Consider the following 22618-nt stretch of genomic DNA (forward strand, 5'->3'; position numbering starts at 1 on the left):
ACACTGAAAACATAACGATCACTAAAAAATTCTGAACTGCTAAAGAACAGAGCGTTTTATTCTGTAATCACTTACAGATGTTTACAACTCTCTTCAAAATATAGAAGTGAAAATCTCCCAACTTTGTAAGTAACGTTAAATTAGACTAAATAATTGTTAACCATTGCAAAAATCTCTCCTGACAGATTTCAATAATTTACAAAACATTCACAATTTTTTCTTATACTAAATATCATTGTACTGATTGTTACATATAGATTCTAAGGGTTCTTGAAAATAAATCAACTTTAACACAAAAATGACTCTTACAAATTTGAACAAAACTTACACTGTTTAGGTATTTCTTCATTCCTTCTTCAGACTGAAATTATACATTTACAATTACGTTTACCTAAATTGCGACCAATTCGTCTTCGAAACAAAGCAATTTGCGACAGAATTTTCAATTTGCTCAAATTCTTTCAACGGTTAAGGAATTTGCCGATAACCATCAATCAACAGTAACAAAGGATAGCATCAATTTCTTTGGCCATTCGCTAATCTCGTACCCAGACTTTCCACGATCAAGCAGTGATAAAGACGGTAGGAACTGGGTGTGAGATCAGCCATTCACAAGAGTTTCCCTTTTTTTTCTTTTTGAACTACGGTGATCTTTACATGGAATGTGGTAGATATGGGTAGGTTAATTTCCATCATTAAAACATTTCTGCGATTGATGATTTCTCTGGATTAAATTCGACGAATATTAATGACTTGTTCCGTACCAAATGACTAAATGGGTTACATAGATGCGTGTGACATGAAAAATGCATTAGTGGTGAATTTCCATTAAATGTGGATTTTCATTATAATTTATATCACGGTTGCTGTCTGAGATTCCGTAAGCTTAGAGACGGATGATTAAATATCACTTGCGATTTTAAGTTGAATAGTTTTCAAATCTCGTTACTATATTTACACCAGAATGCTGAAAATTACGACAACTTAGAAAACGCTATATTATCAATCTCGTTTTTCTTTAAATCTTTTCGATGTAATTACTGGGAAACAGTCCCTCGCGGCCATTCAGTTTTCCCGTCCACCATCCTGAGGGATCTGGGAATAAAACACAGATGACAATGTTAGAATCTGAGGCCAAGTGGGACCAGCATCAAGTACTGACCATGATTGGTTATAACCCTCCAAAAAGCACACTTAACGTAAGACAGAAAAACTTGGTCAAGTATACGAATTCGAGGTGAATCTTAGGCTGCATGAGTATGGTATTTTTCATCATCTGATGTTTAATTACAAAGTCCCACCAAAAAATAAACATTAAAAAAATTCGGGTCAAAACTTTCTTTAAAGCCGAAAAGAGCAAGTCAAATCAGGAAAAAAATTTCACTGCGATCCTTTTTTTTTTTTACTCCGGAAGTGTAGTAGGAAGCCTCGATCCTGGTTTTCCCCGCTCACGTTACAACACATCAAAATGAGGCCACTGACCACCAAATCAGACTGCAAACTTGTTCCCAGATGCAGAAAGAACGAGGAACCTGAGCACGACTTAGCTTGTTTTCTTGTGGTTGTTACGACGTGGACATATCAAACCTGCTCTACTCTGCAAACCTTAGGGAACCCAGTTATCATACCTAGTGACTTATTACATGAGGCGTTATAACTGTTTCCTACGTTATTTTACCTTCTTTAATAATTTCAATGATTTCGTCCGGTTGAAAGCTCAACTCTTCCACGTCGGTGGCATCGTAAGGCCATAGTGTCTTACACCGGGGTAGGGACGGGGCTGGTTTTGGCTTAAGCCTAGGTTTTCCTGGAGCTGGAGGACGTTTCGACAGGGACTTTTTCTTGGAGTTTATCCTTTCGATACTAAAAAAAAGGATCAGATTACCAAGCTGTCCTTTATAATAAGTCAATAATAAACCAGGTACAGAAATCTTGAAGAAAAAGATAAATGTTAGGGAAGTTCTCATGTAAACACTCAAGAAATATAACACAAGTAAAACACAATCAGGAATTGTCCCTAGCGCTAACGATTACGCCCACCGTGGTCATGTCAATGGTACAAAATGTACTATAGTCAAAGAAATCCGCGAAGGGTTCAAGTCAGGTTAGCTCATTCAATTGTCTCTACATCACAAAGTGCTTTTCGACTGAGAGTCGTAAAATCAACACCGAAGCTATAACAACGACCAACCAAAGCATGGAAAATCTCACAAGTCTGTGAGAACTAAGAGTAAAACCGAGCAACTTAGTAAAGCGCAGGAAAACGCGGGTGACGCAATTGGTTATATTTTCTACTGGTCGAAAATTGGCGCGAGTTTCCTGAACCAATCAAATAACGAAGTAAAGCAAAACCAAAGCAATTCTGGATAACTTTCGACCCTTAATGGAAAATGTCTCAAACATATTGACGTGGGGTGTCGGGATATCTCAAAAACTGCGAAGAAAAGTAAAGGGGGGTGGGGAAGGGGGAAGGAGAGGAAGCTGTGTGCTATGTTAGGGAAATGGAGATACTTTTGGAGTATTCGCGAATGATAACTCTACTTTTAGACGCTGAACAAAAAATATCCGAAGAGAAGATGGGTGGGTAATTTTCATAAAAATTGAAATGAATCCTGCCTGCGTATTTGTTCTATCCTTATTCGTAGAAAAGGCAACATGACAAGTTATTCATGAAAACTGTCCGTGTCGCATAATCCATCACGCAAGGTTTATGAACGAAAAACTCCTCTTAAACAATGAAAAAAATTTCCATTATTTCCCCACCCATACGAGCGAGTAAAATCATCAAATTTAGGTTATCGATGAAGACGTTGTAATCGTGAAAGGTTTTATAAGGGAAAGACGTACAGAAGTTATTTAATAGACATTTCATAATTTAAGTGAAGTTATGTTTGTTACTTGTTAAGTTATTGGTTTTAGTGTTACCTAGCGCCCATTTCTTTTCTTTTGCTGGCAGCGGAGAGACTGGAGACAAAAACATACTACACTTATTTCACAAGCATCAACACCTTATCAGGTATCTTTAGTCAGCTATTAATCATTATTTAAAGCATAATAAAAATTTAATATTTACGTCAAGGTTAGGCCTGTTGAAGTATATAAGAGCTTACAAGTTTACGCGACACTTAACACGTATACCGACAAACAGTGAGCAATTTAGCACAAAGTACAAAACATAAAACTCCACTATTCTCACAAGCAAAATTTTACAAAAAGCATTAATGGTACTTTGAAGAAAAAAAAAACATTTATTCAACCAGGATTCAGCAGCCAAAACTACAAACATAACACTAAGCATTATCAAAAGTCCTCGAAGTGGTATCGAATGTTTTAGTCTCTTTGGCATTGGAATCGGTTTTAAATTTAAATACGAAATTTCCCGTTATCAATTCAAATCGAGCGATTTTAGATGAATCAAAACTTCTTATAAAAGGCTAGTTAAAGAAAAGTTAAGCATATCCTATAGCTTTGTTCATATTGGAAATTAAAATTTCTTTATTCGGGCCTCTTAGGAGGGCGCAAGGTTTGGTTATAATTTTTTTCTTAGTCTACATGTTGTTGAAAAGTTTTGGATAGCAGTTTACTTAAGGTATTCATTTGTGCACTAAGTGGCTCAAAACGAGTAGAAGAAGACCTGTTTCATCCACTAACCACCCTACGAGGGGAACGTGTTGCATTTCAAAGGTACACAATGCCTGGGAAGGAGAAGATCTCTTTCACGTTACACGAGGTAGTCTGGGGTTATATTTAGATTTCAATCACATGAAAGTCAAAAGTTGTCAATAAAGATAGAAAAAAAAGATAGAAAGTTAGTTCACGGTTACGCTTCTTTGTGAGGATAGGGATCAAGATTTTTACGATCCAACATGGGATGGATGATTGAGAATCAAAAGAAATTTGCGAATCCATTTTGGAGTGAGAGTCACAGACTAAGCAAACCGGGAATATTCTGGTCTTTTGTTTTGCTTTCCCACGCACCGTCACCGGTTGAAAAACATTTCAGCATTCTCTAAGCCAATCTGATTTAAACGATTACTATCGCTTCTTGGTCACTCCCGTTTTCCCACGCCTGTATCTGTACTTTTTGATCGTCGTAATGGCTTTGCATTTAGTTTTAAGACACTGAATCAAAAAACCTTTATGTACCATGCCCCAAGTGATCTTTCTTCAAAATCTTGATCCTGGTTCAATTTTATCCACGAAAGGCGCCCTCCCACTGTTCAGTCGATCACGGTTAGAGATTTTTAGGATTTAATGATCAGATTCTTCAGTAGATTAAAATTAAGGTTTAAGAACCGTTTAGAGGTGTGTTAGCTCACCTATCATCTTGATTAGTTGGACTGTTAGACCCGTTTTCCCCATCGTGCCACGTCCTCAGATTGACATACTCATTGAGCTGATCATCATCAGTGTCATCAAATTCGCTGTCGGACGTACCGTCATAACCATCATAGCCATTTTGCTGTGGAGTCTCACTTTGGCCTTGGGGGATACCTTCTTGACTGTGATGTGTGGCGGTGTACGAACCATTCTGATGGGTAGATGCCACACTGTACGTTGCGCCATTTTGTTGAGATGGTGCAGTGCTGTACGACATACAGTGCTGTCGAATTTCAGCGGCAATAGTGGGTTGTTTTTTCTGTTGAGTCGTGGTCGCACCGTAAGGGAGACCATTCTGAACTCCATTCTGCTGGTTGTGAGCTGCACTGTAGAGGTTATTGTTCCGGGAACTGGCACCAGTGCTGTAAGGAATATCTTCGCATTGGCAGGAAGACGCATTGTACGGCATCCCATTCTGTTGGAGGGTGGCAGCTTCGTACGGAATCCCATTCTGTCGGCTGGTTGGAGCCCCGTACGGCATCCCATTCTGTCGGCTGGTTGCAGCCCCGTACGGCGTCCCATTCTGTCGGCTGGTTGCAGCCTCATACGGAATCCCATTCTGATTGCTTATTGCAGCCCCGTACGGAATCCCATTCTGTTGGTTGGTGGTAGCTCCGTACATAATTCCATTCCGTTGGTCCATAGCAGTACTGTAGGGTAGTTCAGCTTGATGGCCTGTGCCTCCTCTGTGCGGCATCCCATTCTGATGGTTTGTGGTTCCTCCATTACGTTGAGTTGTGAAAGCACTGTGCGGCAAATCATTCTGCCGAGCATCTGCAATACTGTACGGTATTCCATTCGTATTGTACCGTGTGCCTCCTCTCTTTCGCCTTTCTGCAGTACTGTATGGTGTTCCACTCTGCTGGGGACCTGCCCCATTTTGTGGAGCAGCAGAGGTATGATGCAAAGGTGCCATTTCCTCATAGCCTTGCTGGACAGTGCCACGTCGGGCTTGTCCTGCTCTAAACGCTGTTCTCTGCTGCTGCACATTGTTCTGCGCTCTATAGTTGACCTCATCCGGAACACGCTGACGTGATCCCGCTGCAGACCCAGGATACTCCGAGGCTGGAACATACGCATGCTGCCCGTTTTGCCCATTGGCTTGGCTGTAATTGATTGGACTCATCTGTTCGTATCCGTCATGCGGCGCCCTGGTCTGCTGGCGCCTTGTGTTTGTGTACTCAGCACCATGAGAAGCACTCCTAGCTCTGTAGTCTGCTACATACCCCGTCCCCTGGGGTTTGACACTACCAGAATGGGGAGATATGTCCGATCGGGGCGCGCTCTGTTGAGGGGCGTGGTTCATATGGTACACTGCCCGACTATACCCACCTTGGTCTGATTGTCTCGAGGTATCATGAGCAGCTCCAGCCCACTGCATTCTCTGTTGACCGTTTGTTTTACTGTAAATGTTCTCATGCTGTGAGGCAAGTGTCGCAGAGCGTGGGCGCTGGACAGTTTTGTATCCATTTTGCCTTGCAGTTTCCCTCACGTGAGGATCACGTTGTGTTTCTCCTTCCCGAAGCGACCTTGAATCTGGAGCCTCATTAGCCGCTGAACTATACATCCTCTCCCTCTGGGAAGTGATGTTGGCTGAACGCGGTCGCTGTACCGTCTTATACCCGGTTTGCCGTCTCGCAGCATCCACATAGTCGTCTTCAAAACTGACCCTCCTCTTTCCGTCATCAGACGTACGACTTAGCGTTGCTGGATTATACTGCGCGTTCTGCCCATTGAGAGGGTGTCTTGTTTTCCTGTACTGTCCATAGACGGCTGGATCTAGCTGCTCAGGAATTCTTCTAGAATGCTTTGAGCCATCGCCGAACTGGACAGACGCAGCGTGATTCGTGTGGTGAGGGTAATTTACAGGCCCGTGTCGTCCAGCGGTAGGTGCTGGGTAAGTCTCGTATGCGCGAGCTCCTCTTCTTATAGTTGAGACAGGAGGAGGTGGGTTCATGCGATTAAATCTGTTTATGGTTTAAAGGTTGTGAATTTAATGAAGTTATCCTGCAGAGTTTGCTACTTCATGTAATCACAGTGACCTAACTGCTTCTATCTCAATGCAGCATGAGATGTTAGCAAGGCTTTTTACTGTGTTGTGTTTGGATAAATTTAAAAATTGACGATTCATTCTTAATTTTGTTTAGATAAGAGTGTTTTTGGCACGTTTGAGTCCCTAAAAATGGAGAGTTGATTGTTGCGATTTAATTTTTTTATGGTAAAAAAATTTTACTTTCGCTAATCAAAGGGTCTTAGCACGTATGAGTGACGAATGAAAATAAATTAATCTTCTTTTGAATTTTTTTGGTCAATTTATCCCCAACACACACAAACATTACTGACAAAAGCACTTGGAGCACACCACATTAACTACAGAGAGCGAAACAACACAAAACAGTGAACCACCGGATTTCTTCTTCGGTAGACTGGGAAGAATTTCAAGGTTATTGCTGTTGAGAATCCCCTAATCGAATAATTCCCCGCGAAAACTCTGATCAGCATGCAAAACTACTCTGCGTATAAACGGTTCTTCCCTCAACTCCAAATCCTCCCCCCGGCTCCTTTCACTCCCACCAACCCCCACTCTATTTCGGATTGACTTTCTTAACCCGACTACCCATGAAACTGAAATAATAGGTGTTGTGCGGAGCGCTTTTCGATCGAGTGCCTTCAAACGAGAACCAACATTATCACTCACCACGGCCAGCCATAACTAGGTAGATAACGCCAACGAGGACCCAGAGTAAGTAAATGGCAAGTAAATGGCTTCAAGCGCGGGAAAAAAGATAAACACGTGCACTGACTGGCTGGCAGGGAAACGTAAGTTTTGTGAACTTATCACAGAGAGCAATAATTTTAAAACACTCAATCGAAAAACATTCTACAATGTATTAAAAGCAGGAATTATTTTACGTGTCTCATTCTTTCTATGATCACGAAATAACCTTGAATTCCCAAACGATGTTACATGCAAAAACTGATCGAAAGTAATAGTTAAAACCGTTGTCCTTAGAGGTGCAACTGGTCTCGAATACACGTTAGCGATGTCCTTACAATGACTTTCAATCCTCGGGTGACTTCGTAAAATCAATTAGGTCGTCAATTCGTGCTGTAGTCAAAATGAGCCACGTAAGTTTACTGTATCTTATGTCGTGTAATACGAAGTTCTATAGCACTGTTTTCCTGGAAATTCTACTCAAAAGTGGCTTCGACAAATAATTGCACGTAACATCGTCTTTACGACGCGTTCTGTTTGAAAGCATAACTTCATACTTAAAACAAACACAACTTTGATCTACTCTCAAAGTGTCTTCACTAGAAATCACCGCATCTTCGCGTTCTGCTTTCAAGAATGCAGTAATTCCTAAGAAGGTCAAATATAGAAAAAGTCTTTCTAACTTGATCCATTTCGTTTTTGAGCTTGTTTTATAAAGTATTATACCTCCCCCTCTATTTGAACTCAGAGATATAATAAATACCTCACTAATTTCGTTCCCTCAGTCCGTATTGTAAGTTAAGGAGCCTCGTTTTTTCTGTCCGAATTTGGCTCGCTTCTCACTTGGGCCTTAAATCCGACTGGAAAAACCTCCGTCCCGTACTTAAAGACACAGACTGAGAACTCAACTGGTAAGACGTGTTTACGTGGACAAAAAGAATGGCAAACTCACCCACAAACTCCTGACTCAGGTGTTCGCATGAATTCCTGTTGTCGAACATCGATGTTAGCTGGTCCTCGCGCTAAGTGCTGAGCACCTGATCTTGGAAGTGACGGCTGTTTGTGGGTTGCTGCAAATCGTTTGAGACTTGACGATGTCCTGCCGCGAGATTGATTGGACGCTTGCTGTTGAGAGGGGTACCCTGGGGCTGCTCGACGTGGTTTGCTTGGACTAGAGCCGACGTGTGCTTGGCGACCAGGTCCTGTTGAAACAAACGATAGTTGTCATTTCTAGATATTCCATAGAGGTAAAATGAACCCCCCACTGCGACATTGAGACTGAACACAACCGAACCTGTATGAAGCGGTCACCCACTGGGAATCGCTTGGCGACCACTTAATACAGACTCCACAAATTGGGGGTATTATAAAAAAACGATTAAAAAAAGCGCCACTTTACGACATAATTGACCACTCAATGTACAGAATCTGGCTTGAAAAGACGACTTACTTTGACTTTGGGAGAGGAACATTAAAAATTACTTGAAAGATTTTTCCTAATTTTATTTGAGTGGTCCCGCTTTCAGTGATCGTTCAAGACAGGTGGAGGACAATAAGAACATGCTGTTGGAACTAAGTCAAGAGTGACCGCGACCGTTTAATAAAGGTGAGCATTTAACAGAGGTGAAAATTACAAATAAATTCAGGACTTTGACAACTGACCGCTTAATACGGTGCCGCTTAATACAGCTTCGACTGTATTAGTCAAAAAAAGGGACTGATTGTTACAAATTACCAACAATTAGACATATTTGTCCTTTAACGATCTTAAGGAGCAAGTTTCGATTAAGGGTCGAGAGAAATTTGCCATTGCTTTGATTTTGCTTTACTTCGCTCTGTGATTGGTCTAGAAAGGTCACGCAACCCTCTCAATCCATGAAATACAAAACTAAAACCAATTACGATTACTATGAATTTTTATTGATCCTTGTGATAATTTCCTTTGTTCTGATTGAGCAGTGAGATTACTTTTGTTTTGGTTTAACGACATTTCATCGAAAAGCTCTTTAAAAGGAGCTGTGATTCTAAATATCAGGAAATACTTTGAAGAGGGGAGTGGGGGAGGGCGAACTGTCCTTTAGGCACGAGGACAGTGTCCAGAGAAAGGTCTATACAAAGGAAGCTCTTTTGACCTCTCCTCTTTCAATTACTTACTAGTGTCCTTCGGAAGACCTGGTCCAATGGAGACGCCGAGTGTTTTGCCACTGGGCTTCAGGACAGGGACGTCAGAACCACCCGAGGAGAAGTTTAAGGAACGTGTTCCGCCTCCTCCCCAGCCCTCCTTCTTCACTGTCACTGTGATGCTGAAATAGAAAAAGAAGACAGTTAAAATTGTCAATAGGAATAATTCTTACTGGACGTAAGTTTGCTTAGACAAACCCTCAGTCCAGTGCTACGCAGATGATGCGTCAGTGATCATCGTGGTGTACCTAAATGTCCTTTAGTACAATCGGTACCTATCTATTCGGGTTCTCGCTACGCATGTAACGTACTCAGCCGATACAAGAAGGAATGGGAGAAAATCAGACTTTAGCAAATCCGATCCGTTTTATGCGGAAAATAACATTGCCGTTACAACATACAAATGTCACCGAAACCAATGGGAACTTAAGGTGAAAAAGAGCCAGCTGCCTCAAGCGCTGGAAAATGGGAGTGGCTGAGTTGCAATTGGTTTTGGTTTTACATCTGATTGGTTGAAAAGGTGGCAGGTTTTTTTTTCCCGACCAATCACAGAGCGAAGGCAAACTCAATGCAACACCGCTGTACAATCGATACTCGATTGAAAGTCACTCAATTGGATTCACAAGATCACCATTAAACCAAGAACCATTTTCCAACATTACAGATTAACTCTTCCACTTAAATTCAATGTTAAACGCTATGTTTATCATACCTGCTGGCAATGTCAACTTTGAGCTGACGGTTGACAGAGTCTTGATATTTTGATGACAGAAGAGTTAAAAACTCAGTTTTGAACACAGTTTCCAGAACACTGTCATATTCCCCTGGGATATGAAGAATAATGAAGTCATCTTGAAGTGGACTGGAGACGAAAATTGAAATAAATAGAATAAGAGAGATGATAAATTGAAATTGAAATATTGTGAATATTGACGCTGGACGGTACGCTAGTCTCCTTTCTTATCCGTCTTTCGGGGTGTCACACAACACTCTTCCTTCTTCTTGGAGGTGGAAAGCGGGGGGTGCGCGTCATGCGACATCCAATGCAAGGTTGCGAAGGACATCAACGGGAGAGAGGCATGCCTTAGTTTGATCAATCATTGACTGTCGTGACTGGACATATCTCAATTGCACTTACCTTAATGACACAGATCCTATGCTTTTCATTTCCAGTTTCCGTTTTACAACTTCATAAACTTTACCCTTTTCGGGTCCTTTCTTCACCTGAAAGTTCCAAGTTAGGGGAAATGTTATGTGTCTTCGGCAACGTTCATGGACGAATTAACTTAACATAAGTTCCCCACTACGCAGATATACAGCATTTTAGCATATGGCATTTGAACGAGCTAATGCGTTTGAATCCTAATTGAGAGCTCAGGATCAGAAACATGAACAGGATTCTTGAAAAAAAATCGCTGTCTTCTTCAAAAAATACAATTTCTATGCTCTGTTACCAAATTTTCACAATTTGCCCACGAGAAGTAGAAGCAACAGACAAAATCGGAATGCGCCAAGCGCTGCAAGTTATGTTGCATTTCATGAGCTGAATGAAAGAGCATGACTGAAATAACAATGCAGCGACTCGCCTTTTCTCTCCAATGAAAACCATTCTGATCCCAAGACACACGACGTATATGTATAGTAAAGTTATCATTTTTTTTACTACGCAATTACCTTTTCTCTTCCAATAAGGTAAATATGTTTGCTTGAGAGCAGAAGGTCCCGTTTCATTGCCTGTAAAGAGTTCATTCAGCTTTAGTATCGTAACAAAAAGGATGAGCAGTTTTGATAAACACAAGAATTTAATCATTTTGAAAACAAAAACTATAAGCTATGCTAAAAATCATAAACACTATACCTTAAATCTTCTGTCGTACTTGTTCACTGTGACTGCAAATTCAATTCTCTCTCGCTTTTCTGAAGGAAAAGATGGCATCAGAAATAAGACATTACCCTTCAAACTATGAAGCAAAAAAAACACAAGGCAATCCATAAAGCAAAATCTGACGAGAGTCGAAGACAACTCATACCGACTAAACTCCTCAAGGCAGGGTTGTTATCATAACCAATGTAATCACCCACAAAATTGCGGTTGATGCTAAACCTTCGTCTCTCTTTCTTGTTGAACAGGATATCTGATGCTGAAACGACGGCACAAAGCAAGTTAGATGGGCTACTGTAAGCTTGACACACCACGTCCGGTAAAAATGAGAGTCAAGCTCTTCAAATAGAATATATATGTAGGAAAGACAACACATAAGCCAAACCAGCGCAGTCACTGGGAATATCATGGGGAAAAGACGAAAGATTACCTTGTTGTTTGAGCTCGGCAAAGTATTGCCTTGACTTGTACATTCTGTAAGCCTTCTGGATCTTTCTGGCGTAACCGTCGAACTTTCTGTCTCTCAATTCTTCAAGCAAGAACAGCTTGATTCAGGTAAAGAAGAGTCAGATGTGGATTAGAGGACTTGGCAAAATGACTTCCTGTACGAATTATTAGTAACAGCAGACTCCAACGGTTGCAGTTTCTAGCGCTGCTCTCAAGCGCATAAGTTCGTTTATTTTCATCACCTATTTGCTTGAAAAAGCATTGAAATTATGAGTAATATCTCACCGATTCAGGTGCTTTGATGAACACTTTACTTTTTCCCATCTGCCACTGGTCGCGCTCCATGTTGACAGCATTCATCAGATGCTCCACTCCTCTCCGCATGTCACCATTCCACCGCGGCCAAGTCTCTTTGGTAAGTATAGCATATCTGGCGACCAGATAAAAAAAAAATTACCAGTTGAATTCATCGTTAAATCTGTAACCATCAAAATCAATTCTGAATTCGCGAGGTGAACAACAAAGAAGCCCTTGAAAAGGTTGAAGCTAAATGCGCATTCAGGACATCTGAAACAATGAGTGGTTAGACGAGGTCATAAATCAGGAGCTACCGGTAAGTCCAGTATTTTAAAAGCAATAGGAAAAATTGAGCCCCAAATTTTCAAATTTTTTTTTTCATATGCAATCTGTGTTAATCTTCTCCACCTTAAACCATCCTTACTCCCCGTTGTGTTAATCTCTTTTTTCGGTTTTGTCTTCGCTCGGTAAACTTTCTTTGAAAGAGTTTCCTTGCAATTATCGACAATTTCAAACAAATCAAAAAAATTTTTTTATGTACTTTCTCAACCTCTAATCAGATTCTCATCAAAATCACTGGTCTTACGACACACTCACCTATCAAGGAACTTCTGAAAAGGTCTTCTATAGGCAAATCCTGCTCTTCTGACGCGGATGTTTTCCTTCAGTCCCAGGTACTCCACCTGATGTTTCACTCTGTCACCCTCCCAGTCATGAGCCTTTTTGCTCTCATTTGGTTTAATGCAGCGGATGTAATGAGGAGTACACTTCATGAGTTTGTCTACCAGCAGATTGGCTTGTGTCTGTAAAATAGGCAATGAACAGTGATGTGTTAAAGCTAAATATGGCCACTTCACGGAAAAATTAGTAACTTGAGATATTTGTGCTGTGTTTCATGCTCAAGGTAAGAAGAGAAATCATCCTTCCTTATTTCATTAACGTGCGTAAAAATTCACCATCTTTTTTATTCTATTAACTAACACCAGGCTTTCGACATTTCCAGTCGTAGTGAACAGGTCGCGTGTTACAAAAGAACCTTGTACTAGCCTAGCACACCCTAAAGTTCCTGTGGCTCAGAGGTAGAGCATCAGAGAGCGGAATGCGAAGGTGCGAGGTTCGATTCTTCATTGAGACTCTTTGTTCCACGCTCAAGACAAGACGAAAAAACAATCTTCTTCAGCAACATTAAGGGGCATTCTATTTTTTCAAATTTGCGAACTGCAACATTTGTATTGGCCCTCTGTAGCCGCAGTTAAAACAGTTCCATGGAATTTCCTTTTCTATTTATCTACAAGATCATTCCACTAGCTAGTTATTTCAAATAGAAACCTAATTTTTTTCAATAATTCTTGCAAAGGTGTGTTTACCTTGATCTTATTACTAGCTGTTGTGGGTCTTCCTCGTTTGTCGGTACTGACATCCTCAGGGAAAAGATTTCTCATGAAAGGGCTGCAAGGACACGAGAGAAAAAAAGAACCTGAATCACACTTACATAAGACACAACTCTGAGCTGCAAAATATGTCCCTTTAAGAGTGTTGTCTACTAAACCCTTTATAACCTGCAAGTACCAACCGAGCTGCAAATCCACAAATGCGGTGAAAACAAACTTTATGCATGTTATTTATTTAGCTTGTAAGTCCTGCTGTCAATTAAAGAACTAGAAACAATTCCAGAAAACTCACTTTTCACTTGTCTGCATCAGCTCAATGAGATCCTTGAAAAGAACATCACGATTTCTTTCACAAAATCCATTAACATCGTACGTTACCTGAAAAACAATGTGAATCTTAGAGAGAAACTTTATTTTAACAAGAAACCTAAAATGTTTATACTTGTAAAAAAATATTTGCACGTATATTGACTGATCTTGAATACCTTTCCAGCATAGTGATGGATTATGAACCCTCCACTGACACCTTGAAAGTGTTGATGTGTCCCTACTGCATTATTCAGTTTCTGAAAAAGAAAATAATTATTCATTGTTAAATTCTTCAAAAAAGTCATGATAACATGATTAGATACTTATAACAGACATTTCACCCTTTATACCCTGACATCTGAATCTATATTCTCTACACTCTTCTCTATACATCTCCGTACTGACCAGGAGAATTTGTTTAACAATCAAAGCTTCTTAGGCTGGCAATCTTTTTCTTTATTCTTATGACCTTAATGTTTAATTGAGCAGTTTTACAGTAGGGAGAAATTAAATAGTGGTCACTCTTAGGGAGTTCCAGGGTAAAATGAGGCAGTTCTTCTTTCACCCAGTGCCCCTGGAAAAGATTTTCAAAGCTACAGGCTTTGCAAGCAGGAGGAGAAAGCATCACAGAATAGTTTAAGGCACTGGTTTTGAAAACTTGAGGTTAGAGGAAAAAATATGGTGCAATTTTTTTTCTTTACTTGTATGTTCTGAGTTCAATTCTTTCACTGCACTTAAAAAATAACCACCCAAATTGTCTACTCTGAGTTGTTATAAAATGTGTATTACTTTTGGTTAAATTGTTGATATTTATTTATGGTGTTCCCAATTGGTACAGAGGTGCCAAAGATTCAAGGCTATCTGATCATCACCCTTAGAACCTTAACAGTGACTAGTGTCTAATTTCTCCCTACAAAATCATCCATGAATCACAAAGGTAAAAAGAATAACAGAAATGATCACCAAAAATGCTTTTGAGTATTACAAAAAATTCTCCTTTTCAGCACTTCAGAATATGAACAGAGAACAATATAGCTAATACCAGAGAATATTATAGATAATACGCATACTGATGTCAAGGTAACGAGGATTAAGATACTACACAGTTAATTAAACATGTGCCCCAAATACCTCAAGAAGAGTTGCATCAGCTCCTTCACTAACAGCATGCATGGTTGCACAGACATCATCCAGAACACACATAATACCAGGAGGTTTCTATCAATGTAAAAAATATAATTACCAATTAACTTTAGAAGGACTCCACTACCAGACCTTGGAACCCACAATCCATTTATAATTTTTTTTAAATGACAAAAGAAAAAAAGGGGGGCTTACCTTGCTCTCAATTACATCGCAAACAATTTTGTTGTTAAAATAATCAATTGGGCTCCAATTGATTCCTTCCTCCACATATTCTTCCTACAACAGAACGTTAATTTGCATGTAATTATTAAATGCACATAAGGCAAATGACTACAGAATAACAATTAATGACAAATAATTATTGGGATAAGAGCACGTGAGTTTGTATGCAAAATTTATCAGCACCCAGAGCAGTTCATTGGATTAAATTAACAAAAAACAACTTCAATGTAATTAAATATAACATGACATACTGAAGGCACTGTCTTGTGCTTCAAAACTCACCTGCTCTGCTTTCAGCGTCAACTCAATGAAGATTTGTTGAAGCTTTTCATTGACAAAGTTGATGCAGAATTGTTCAAATCCATTTTTCTAAAAGGTTGAGTTCAAAATCAGCAATAAAACAAAAATTAGGACAGTTTCCATCATTCTAACTACATATCATGTTAGCTAAACTGTGTAAACAACCACATTGCTCCTTGTATGAAAGACTATTGTCAGACAAACAGTGTCATGACATCAATTCAATTCTTTAAGTTCATATGAATCAAAAACCTTAGTTTACCTGAAAGATTTCAAAGCCATAAATGTCAAGTACTCCAATTGTTAGTTCATCGACTTGCTTCTGCATGGCTTTGTTCACAGACTGCAATAACAAGCATAGAACACAATATCAAAAAGGATTATTTGTTTTAATAGCTTTGTCATTACATGGATCCAACAGCCAGAAAAATGATAATCTGAAATTTTGAATTTAAGTTTAAAAAAATTTGATAAGCTTAGAACACCTAATCATTCACACAGCCAATCATAAGAGTCTTGTAAAATACAATTTCTTTGTAGTCCTTTAAAAGCACATAAAGCTGACACATCAAAAAATATTTCAATCATTTACCACTTAGTACCTGAACAAGGAAGTCAAACAATCTTGCATAGAGAGCTTTAGATAAGGCATCCCTGGTGTAACAAGCCTGAAAGAAGATAAATCAGAAATGAGTAATCTTCAAAGGAGTCTTTCCAGTTCACTGTGACAAGATTAAATCTGACTGAACACAAGACGTACCAAACAAACCTTTGTACTATGCATCTACCATAACATTTTCCACTATTATTAACATTTAATTAACTACTGATTTACTTTATTTTATTTCTTTATTAATCCATGGGCATCCAATTTAACCAAGCTAGTTTAAATGGAGCCCTGACACAACACAAAAACAAAAACATTAAAAAGCAGACAAATAATTAAGTTATAAAGGCAACATGTACCACAAGCATTACTGTTTAAGATAGCACTTTAGCTTGATTTGTAATTTGCTAAACATCTCTACTACTCTAATGTTTCTTGAAAGGGTGTTGAAAGTCTGAGTGCCATTTATTCTGAAGCTTCCCTGATACTTAACAGTTTTTGCGGAGGGAGGGCACAGCAAATCATGGTGTTATGACCATGGAAAAAGTACTTGTGCCTGAACTCTGAAAGTAAGTATGAAGGCACTAATCTGTGAAGACATTTATGGACTGAAATGCATCTGAGATAATTTCTGCATGCTTGCATACTTATCTATTTTGCAAGCAAGTCAGTCTGTGAAATTCAAGTTCAGCTAACGAGTGGCCTAACTAATGTCCTAAGCTGGCTCCAAAACTGACTTTTCCCTCACCTGTTCAACATTCAGTGTCATGTTGATAGTTTCAGTTTTTCCACCCCATTTGCTGTCCATCACGCGACTGAAAAAGCACAATACAACCTTTTCAGTTGACTGACTACAAATTCAGGATTCATTTATTTGAAAAATTAATTAATGACTATTGATTTCATGTAAATGATAACAACGATTTTCATACCTGGTCAGCTTCTCTTTTAATAACATGTCATTTACACCCAACAGGTATGCTGGATAAGCTAAGACTGTCAACAAACAAGAAGCCAGAACAAGATTAGCAGTAGCAGCTACTCTCTCATGAGAAAAAAAATTTGATTAATACTTTCAGTAGATTTACATCAAAACATGGAAGCTACAGTGTTCTGAGAATGAAAAAATCTGTTGACTATGTTTTTCAGTTGAGTGAGGCACAACTGAAGTTTTTTGACCATGTTTTGATGTTAAAATTGTGTTGTTGTCATAGGTGATTGGTTCTGTTTCCAGTGGCAACAAGTCTCTGACTTATTTTTGCAGGCTTTCACATTGGTGACGTACAGCTCTTGACATTCAGTTACCATTGGAAACAAGACAAGGAAGTTTCCCTTGACAACAGTATTATTTTATTGTCAAATATCTGTCATGAAACTTTTTCTGTGTCTTTCTCAACTAATAATCATACTCATTTCAAGTCTACACTTAGAAGTAAAAGTATTGTACTAACATTCGTCATCACTTGGTACAGCATAATTTCCCTGCTCATCAAAGGAAATATTTCCTAAATGAAGGACCCCAGCCACTATTTGAAGCACACTTCCTTGGTCTTCATCAGATATTCCTATCACATCCATTGCTTTCTAGAAAGATAAAAGAATAATACCTTCAGAATTCTCATCAATGTTGCATACATCTAAGGAGAAGACCCCTCCAAAACAAGATCACAAGACAGCTTAAGTATTGCTGGTGAGAACAACCATTCTTTTTGAAGCAATCCATGACAATCTCTTGCCAGAATAAGAAACTTCATTCCTTTATGTGTGGTAATAAAATCTTGGTCCTGTTCAACCTTGCCATAGAGAGGCATTCAAAATTCTTCAAATTTACAGGTAGGTGGACAAAGAAAATTTCATGGCCTTATTTCTACAACAATTGATTACTGGTAAGTTCAAATGCTACTTAGCCAAAGGGCAAGAGCACAAGATTGATTGACAACAAAATTATGGATGCTCACTCTTGTTTCTTGATACTCCTTCACGTCATTAGTACCATCAACTGTGTATGTTCCACTCTGATTTAGGTAGTAGTAGTAACTTGGTTCTGTGAGACCTAGCTGACCTATGTTCAACAATAGGAAATTTTAAATAAGAAGACTTTGTCAGCATCATTTACACTGTATTTCAGCAACATGTATTCACCCTTGAATTTTACAATTGTCTCACAAATCTAACAAATCACATCACTAACCTTTGTCTTCTTGGGAAGCACCAGTAATAAGTTGATAAAAAATGTGAAAGTTCCTTTCTGATGGATTCTGACTGACAACTCTAGACTGCAGGAGAGAGCAACCAAACAATCTTTTAATAATTCATTACAAATATTGATTTACAGATGACAAATATTGAGAAATATGGTTAATCTGTTCTCTGAGATTATTCTCCAAGAATTCAAAATCCTCAACTTAACCCTCTGCACCTGAAGAGTGATAAGCATCTAATTTCTCCCAACAGAATCAGCCCTGAGTCAAACATTAAGGTCACGAGAATAAAGGAAATGATCACAAACTCAATAAGCTCTTGATTGCAAGACAAATTCTCCCTTTAAGTACTTTAGGAAATGTAAAGAGAACAGTAAGGAGAACTTACTGATGTTGTTAAGGTGTAATGGGTTGAAAAATTAATGTTACAAATAATAAATTTTTCAAAACCTTTTCCAGTAAGAAGTTGGAAATCTTGCCACCATCAGGTTGTCCACCCTTTGTAAATTGTATCTCAACATACTTTCCCTGGAAGTGAAATCGATTGAAAACAATATTGGAATGATCAAAACTATATTCATTTGGAAACTACCATATATCATTGAATTTGACTGGTTATAATAAGTCCTATTATAAGACTAAAAACACAGTGTTCCCATTGCATTTTAAATCAAATGGTGTTTTGGGACAGTTCAGTTATTGTCATGCATGTGTACTGCATCTATTCAATTAAACACAGCAGCATTTATTAATTTTTCCTGATTCGAGTACAATGTTTATTTGTGGACAGCATTTATACAAGGGCAGCATTAATTAAAGATCAAATTTATTTCTTGCAAACAATAGTATGGTAACTGACCAAAACAGAAACATGTTTTGGTGCTTGTCTAAAAAGTCATTTAATTTTTATATCCTTCCTAATTTCACAATCTGCATGTTAATACTGCTGCAATACATAAAGTGAATTAAGATCTTATGTTGGATATGCTTTCTCCACATCAGAACTGGCACATTCAAAAGGATTTGTGTTTAATCAAATAAATACTATAACTGGACAATGCACATCACTTGCATGCCCTGCTACATGGATTGTTGGGTTCATTTACTCACAATGAGTAAACTGTTTGTTTCTAGATTATTATTTAACTGATGGGTACTGGTATTTTGTTCTCAACTTTTGCCAGAGTTTTAGTCAATTGAGAACTCTGTGTGGTCCTATTCCATTCCTGATTAATCTTACTATCAAATCAGACTTTGTTGTAATCTTTACAATCACTCCCTTAATTACTGGACTCTGCTCAGTCCTGCTGCCATTAATCATTGGAAATGCATTCACATTTCCATTTAAATCTAGGTTGGTCTAAATATAAAGTAAACTTACAAATCTACTGGAGTTATTATTCCTGACAGTCTTTGCATTGCCAAAAGCTTCTAAAAGAGGGTTGGATTCAAGAATCACATCTTTGATTTTCTGTACACTTGGACCTCCACCAGATACTTTAGCCAGGTAGTTCATAATGAACTTAGCACAAACTGTTTTTCCTGCTCCACTTTCACCACTGTACAAAAGAAACCCACACAAGAATTACTGTCATGCATCACATCTTAACACTACTGATATTGAAATCATGGCTTGAAAAAATGGAAATCAAACACACACATTCATAGAAAGTACATAAGTGCAGAAAAATAGTAAGCACTTTATTTCAGGCCCACATTTGGAATTCAATGCACAAATGCAATGTATTTTAAATTGCTTCTTTTTAATGGCAAACTAAATGAATTTCAGATGTTTTGTTAAGTTTATCTAGAATCAAATGGCTTTTTCCAATGTAATATTTTCCTGTGTCAAAACCTCAGCAAAAGTTAGCTACATTTTCAATGACCTGATTGCAATCCATTGGATGGCTTCACTCCAAAAGAATAATGTCACAAATTTACCTAGTAACTGAATTGGGTTTCTGATTCACACAAAAGGATTTTTAAAGTTGAGTCCACTACATGTAATCTGAAATCCTGACAAGGCCACAATCTTTTCACAGACATTTATTACCTGATAATCACGCATTGATTCTCCTGATCAATCAACATATTTCTGTACATGTTGTCGGTAAGGGCGTAAATATGTGGTGGATTTTCATATGATGCCTGAAATACAGGAATCCCATGATTAGTCCAAAATAATTACAAATGTTACTGGCCAAGCTAATCAAAACTTAAAAAGTAACTAAGCAAATAGTTCATTCTAAGGAGTTTTATTTTGGGGCCACAAAACAAAGATTTTCTAGTAAAATCTCGTCTTCCCCTTTATTCCATAACATGGTTACAAAACTGGCACTAATGAGAGTTTGAGTCTGTTCAGTTGTTGACCTACAGGAGAATTTATAACTTTAATTTATGACTTACAGCTCCCTGATACTGGTCAATTTCTTTGTCTGTAAAGTATGGCATCTGCTTGAATGGATTGACAGAAATCAGAACAGGACCAATGTATGTCTAACAAAAGGGGTTAAGGTTGCAATTCAAACGACACACCCCTTGTGGTGCAAAGAGCACCTTCACTACATTCTAAGGTGCTAAAAGGCTAGCAATGAATAACTGCACACACATAACAACAGAGTGGCTTGGTCATTTGATTTAGAAGTTTACAATGGCTTCTAAATAAATTTTAATCACTATACACTGTTCAACCAATGTCTATGCCCCCTTTGAAAACTTTTAACAATTCTGCACCCATTTTTCTCCACCTATTTTCAACATATTCATCTTCTTGCAACAGAAGCAAAGAGTGTGTGGAAAAGAATTATCAGATTAAAAATGATTCAAATCCTAATCTATCTGCTACAGCCTTAAAAAATGTAGACTGGGAACCTAAAATTTGTGTTTCAAACATTAACCAAAGATTGCTCTATGTTCAACAACTTTTGGTTTCTGTCATAAATTCTGTAAACAAATAACAAGGAAGAAGTTCAAAATCTGTCTTACACAGATCACATTGCATTTTATACAAAACTAGCAGGTCACACCAAGATCAATCACTAGAGCAATATGTCTATCAAATTGATACCAGCCAATTAGAGAGCACAAACTAGAAAAAAAAGGCACATTCCAACAAGCTTTCTCTATCTAAGGTGGTTTCAGTTGACTGCTCTCCCGAGGGTATCCACATAACCAGAGGAGAGGACTAAAAATAAACCTGATAGAACCAAATTTCTGAGAAGTTTAAAAAATAATATGACATCTTGTGTAACTGGATGGGCCTTCTGTGTATTAAGAAGAAATTATAGCAACTCTGTGATTTAAAAAATCATTTAGCGGTATTTAAAAATATTGGGGTGAGCTCCAATTTGTCACAGCCATCAGAATTCTATAGTAACGGATATTGAAGATTCATCTACGTGTCTGGCTTGAGCTGAATTGCTCAGTTTGTCGGTGTATCCATCCTGATCACGTAAAAATCATACGAAATGTACGTATCATTTGCCGGAGAAAATTCTGTCACTACCCAAAATAATTCCAATTGTTCCTGCCGAAGTTCTACGAAATTGTATCAACCGATTACAAAATTATGCCGGAATGAATCCGAAAATTTACTTTAAATGCAGACGCCCCACAGCGTGAGGTACCGAAACTAGGATCGCACTTTAATGGACGGAAATAAAACTAGAGAAGGATTAAACCTATGTTAAAATACAAAATAAGTATTTCAAAACCATTTGATAAATCATTCGGAACCTTTTTAGACGGATAAGGAAATTGATGCGCAGCTGATAACAGGTTTCTTTACTATCTTTTGTTCCTGAAAGCAAGTAGCTGTATTTGTTTGTCTAAAAACTTTCACACGATGCAAGAATTTGATGACAATGTTTATATTTCCTTATATTGATTAAGAAAATATTCAGGTAAAATTCGAGAGGGAGAGTTAAGGATCAGGTTTAGGGAAAGACGATGACCTTTGAGGACTACTTAGTGTACGACATAAGCTGTAATAAAGTTGTGCATTCTCATTCACACTGATAGAAAGGATACGAAAATGAGGTCGTCCAAGTATCGTTTCTTGAGATTCTCCACGATCGCTGCCTCCTGGATCTTCGGCAGAAGAACCATATCTTCCACTCCACTTGCTTTGACATTACCTTTACTCTGCCAATGGTAATTCGATGGCTACGAATTGTACAAAAAGATAACTCCGGTTTTAGTACTCTAAATTTGTCCTCAAGTGTATAGACTCAGGCTGCATTCTAGAATGCTGTACTCACCATTTTGTCGGCTTGTTCCCAAAGAAGTTCTAAACACTAATGATCGACAGGATAAGAGAATAAGGAAGCTAAAATCATGCTCGACAGTAAAGCGAGAGAAGTATTTCGCATGCACCGGAACCTCCTCTCAGTGCAGTTCGGAAGTGATGTTTTCATTTGGCGCGCATGACATTAATTAGTCACCTTATACGGACGGGTTGTAACCACGGGTTTCGAGTTCTAACACGCCTTGTGATTGGGCAGGGTCAATTGCCCAGCCAATCATAACAACGCTCGTAGC

At 38.5% G+C, this 22618-nt stretch overlaps 1 protein-coding gene across 3 annotated transcripts; it reads right to left on the minus strand.

The window, feature by feature from the left end:
- Positions 1–37: 37 nt before the first annotated feature.
- Positions 38–22540, minus strand: LOC113683391 (unconventional myosin-Ie). Of its 3 annotated transcripts, XM_089203263.1 has the most exons (33): positions 22339–22540; positions 22109–22243; positions 20486–20575; positions 20133–20227; positions 19461–19638; positions 18530–18607; positions 18070–18154; positions 17837–17940; positions 17330–17462; positions 16811–16874; positions 16627–16693; positions 15874–15939; positions 15534–15614; positions 15254–15340; positions 14942–15025; positions 14735–14821; positions 13780–13860; positions 13587–13672; positions 13271–13352; positions 12501–12706; positions 11892–12036; positions 11590–11704; positions 11308–11418; positions 11136–11194; positions 10952–11011; positions 10416–10501; positions 9990–10139; positions 9251–9399; positions 8049–8298; positions 4320–6347; positions 2926–2964; positions 1679–1863; positions 38–1095 (listed from the first exon to the last, which is right to left on the minus strand). In XM_089203263.1, exons 1-33 carry the CDS (start codon positions 22339–22341, stop codon positions 1019–1021), a joined length of 5346 nt encoding a protein of 1781 aa, XP_089059389.1. In that variant the 5' UTR covers positions 22342–22540; the 3' UTR covers positions 38–1018. The 3 variants fall into 3 exon arrangements, with proteins under 3 accessions (XP_089059389.1, XP_027056427.2, XP_027056428.2); XM_027200626.2 differs by lacking the exon at positions 2926–2964; XM_027200627.2 differs by lacking the exon at positions 4320–6347 and having other exon boundaries at positions 22339–22515.
- Between the last annotated feature and the right edge of the window lie 78 nt (positions 22541–22618).

The sequence above is a fragment of the Pocillopora damicornis genome, chromosome 4, assembly GCF_964200805.1.
Source record: "Pocillopora damicornis chromosome 4, jaPocDami1.2, whole genome shotgun sequence".
Lineage (NCBI taxonomy): Eukaryota > Metazoa > Cnidaria > Anthozoa > Scleractinia > Pocilloporidae > Pocillopora > Pocillopora damicornis.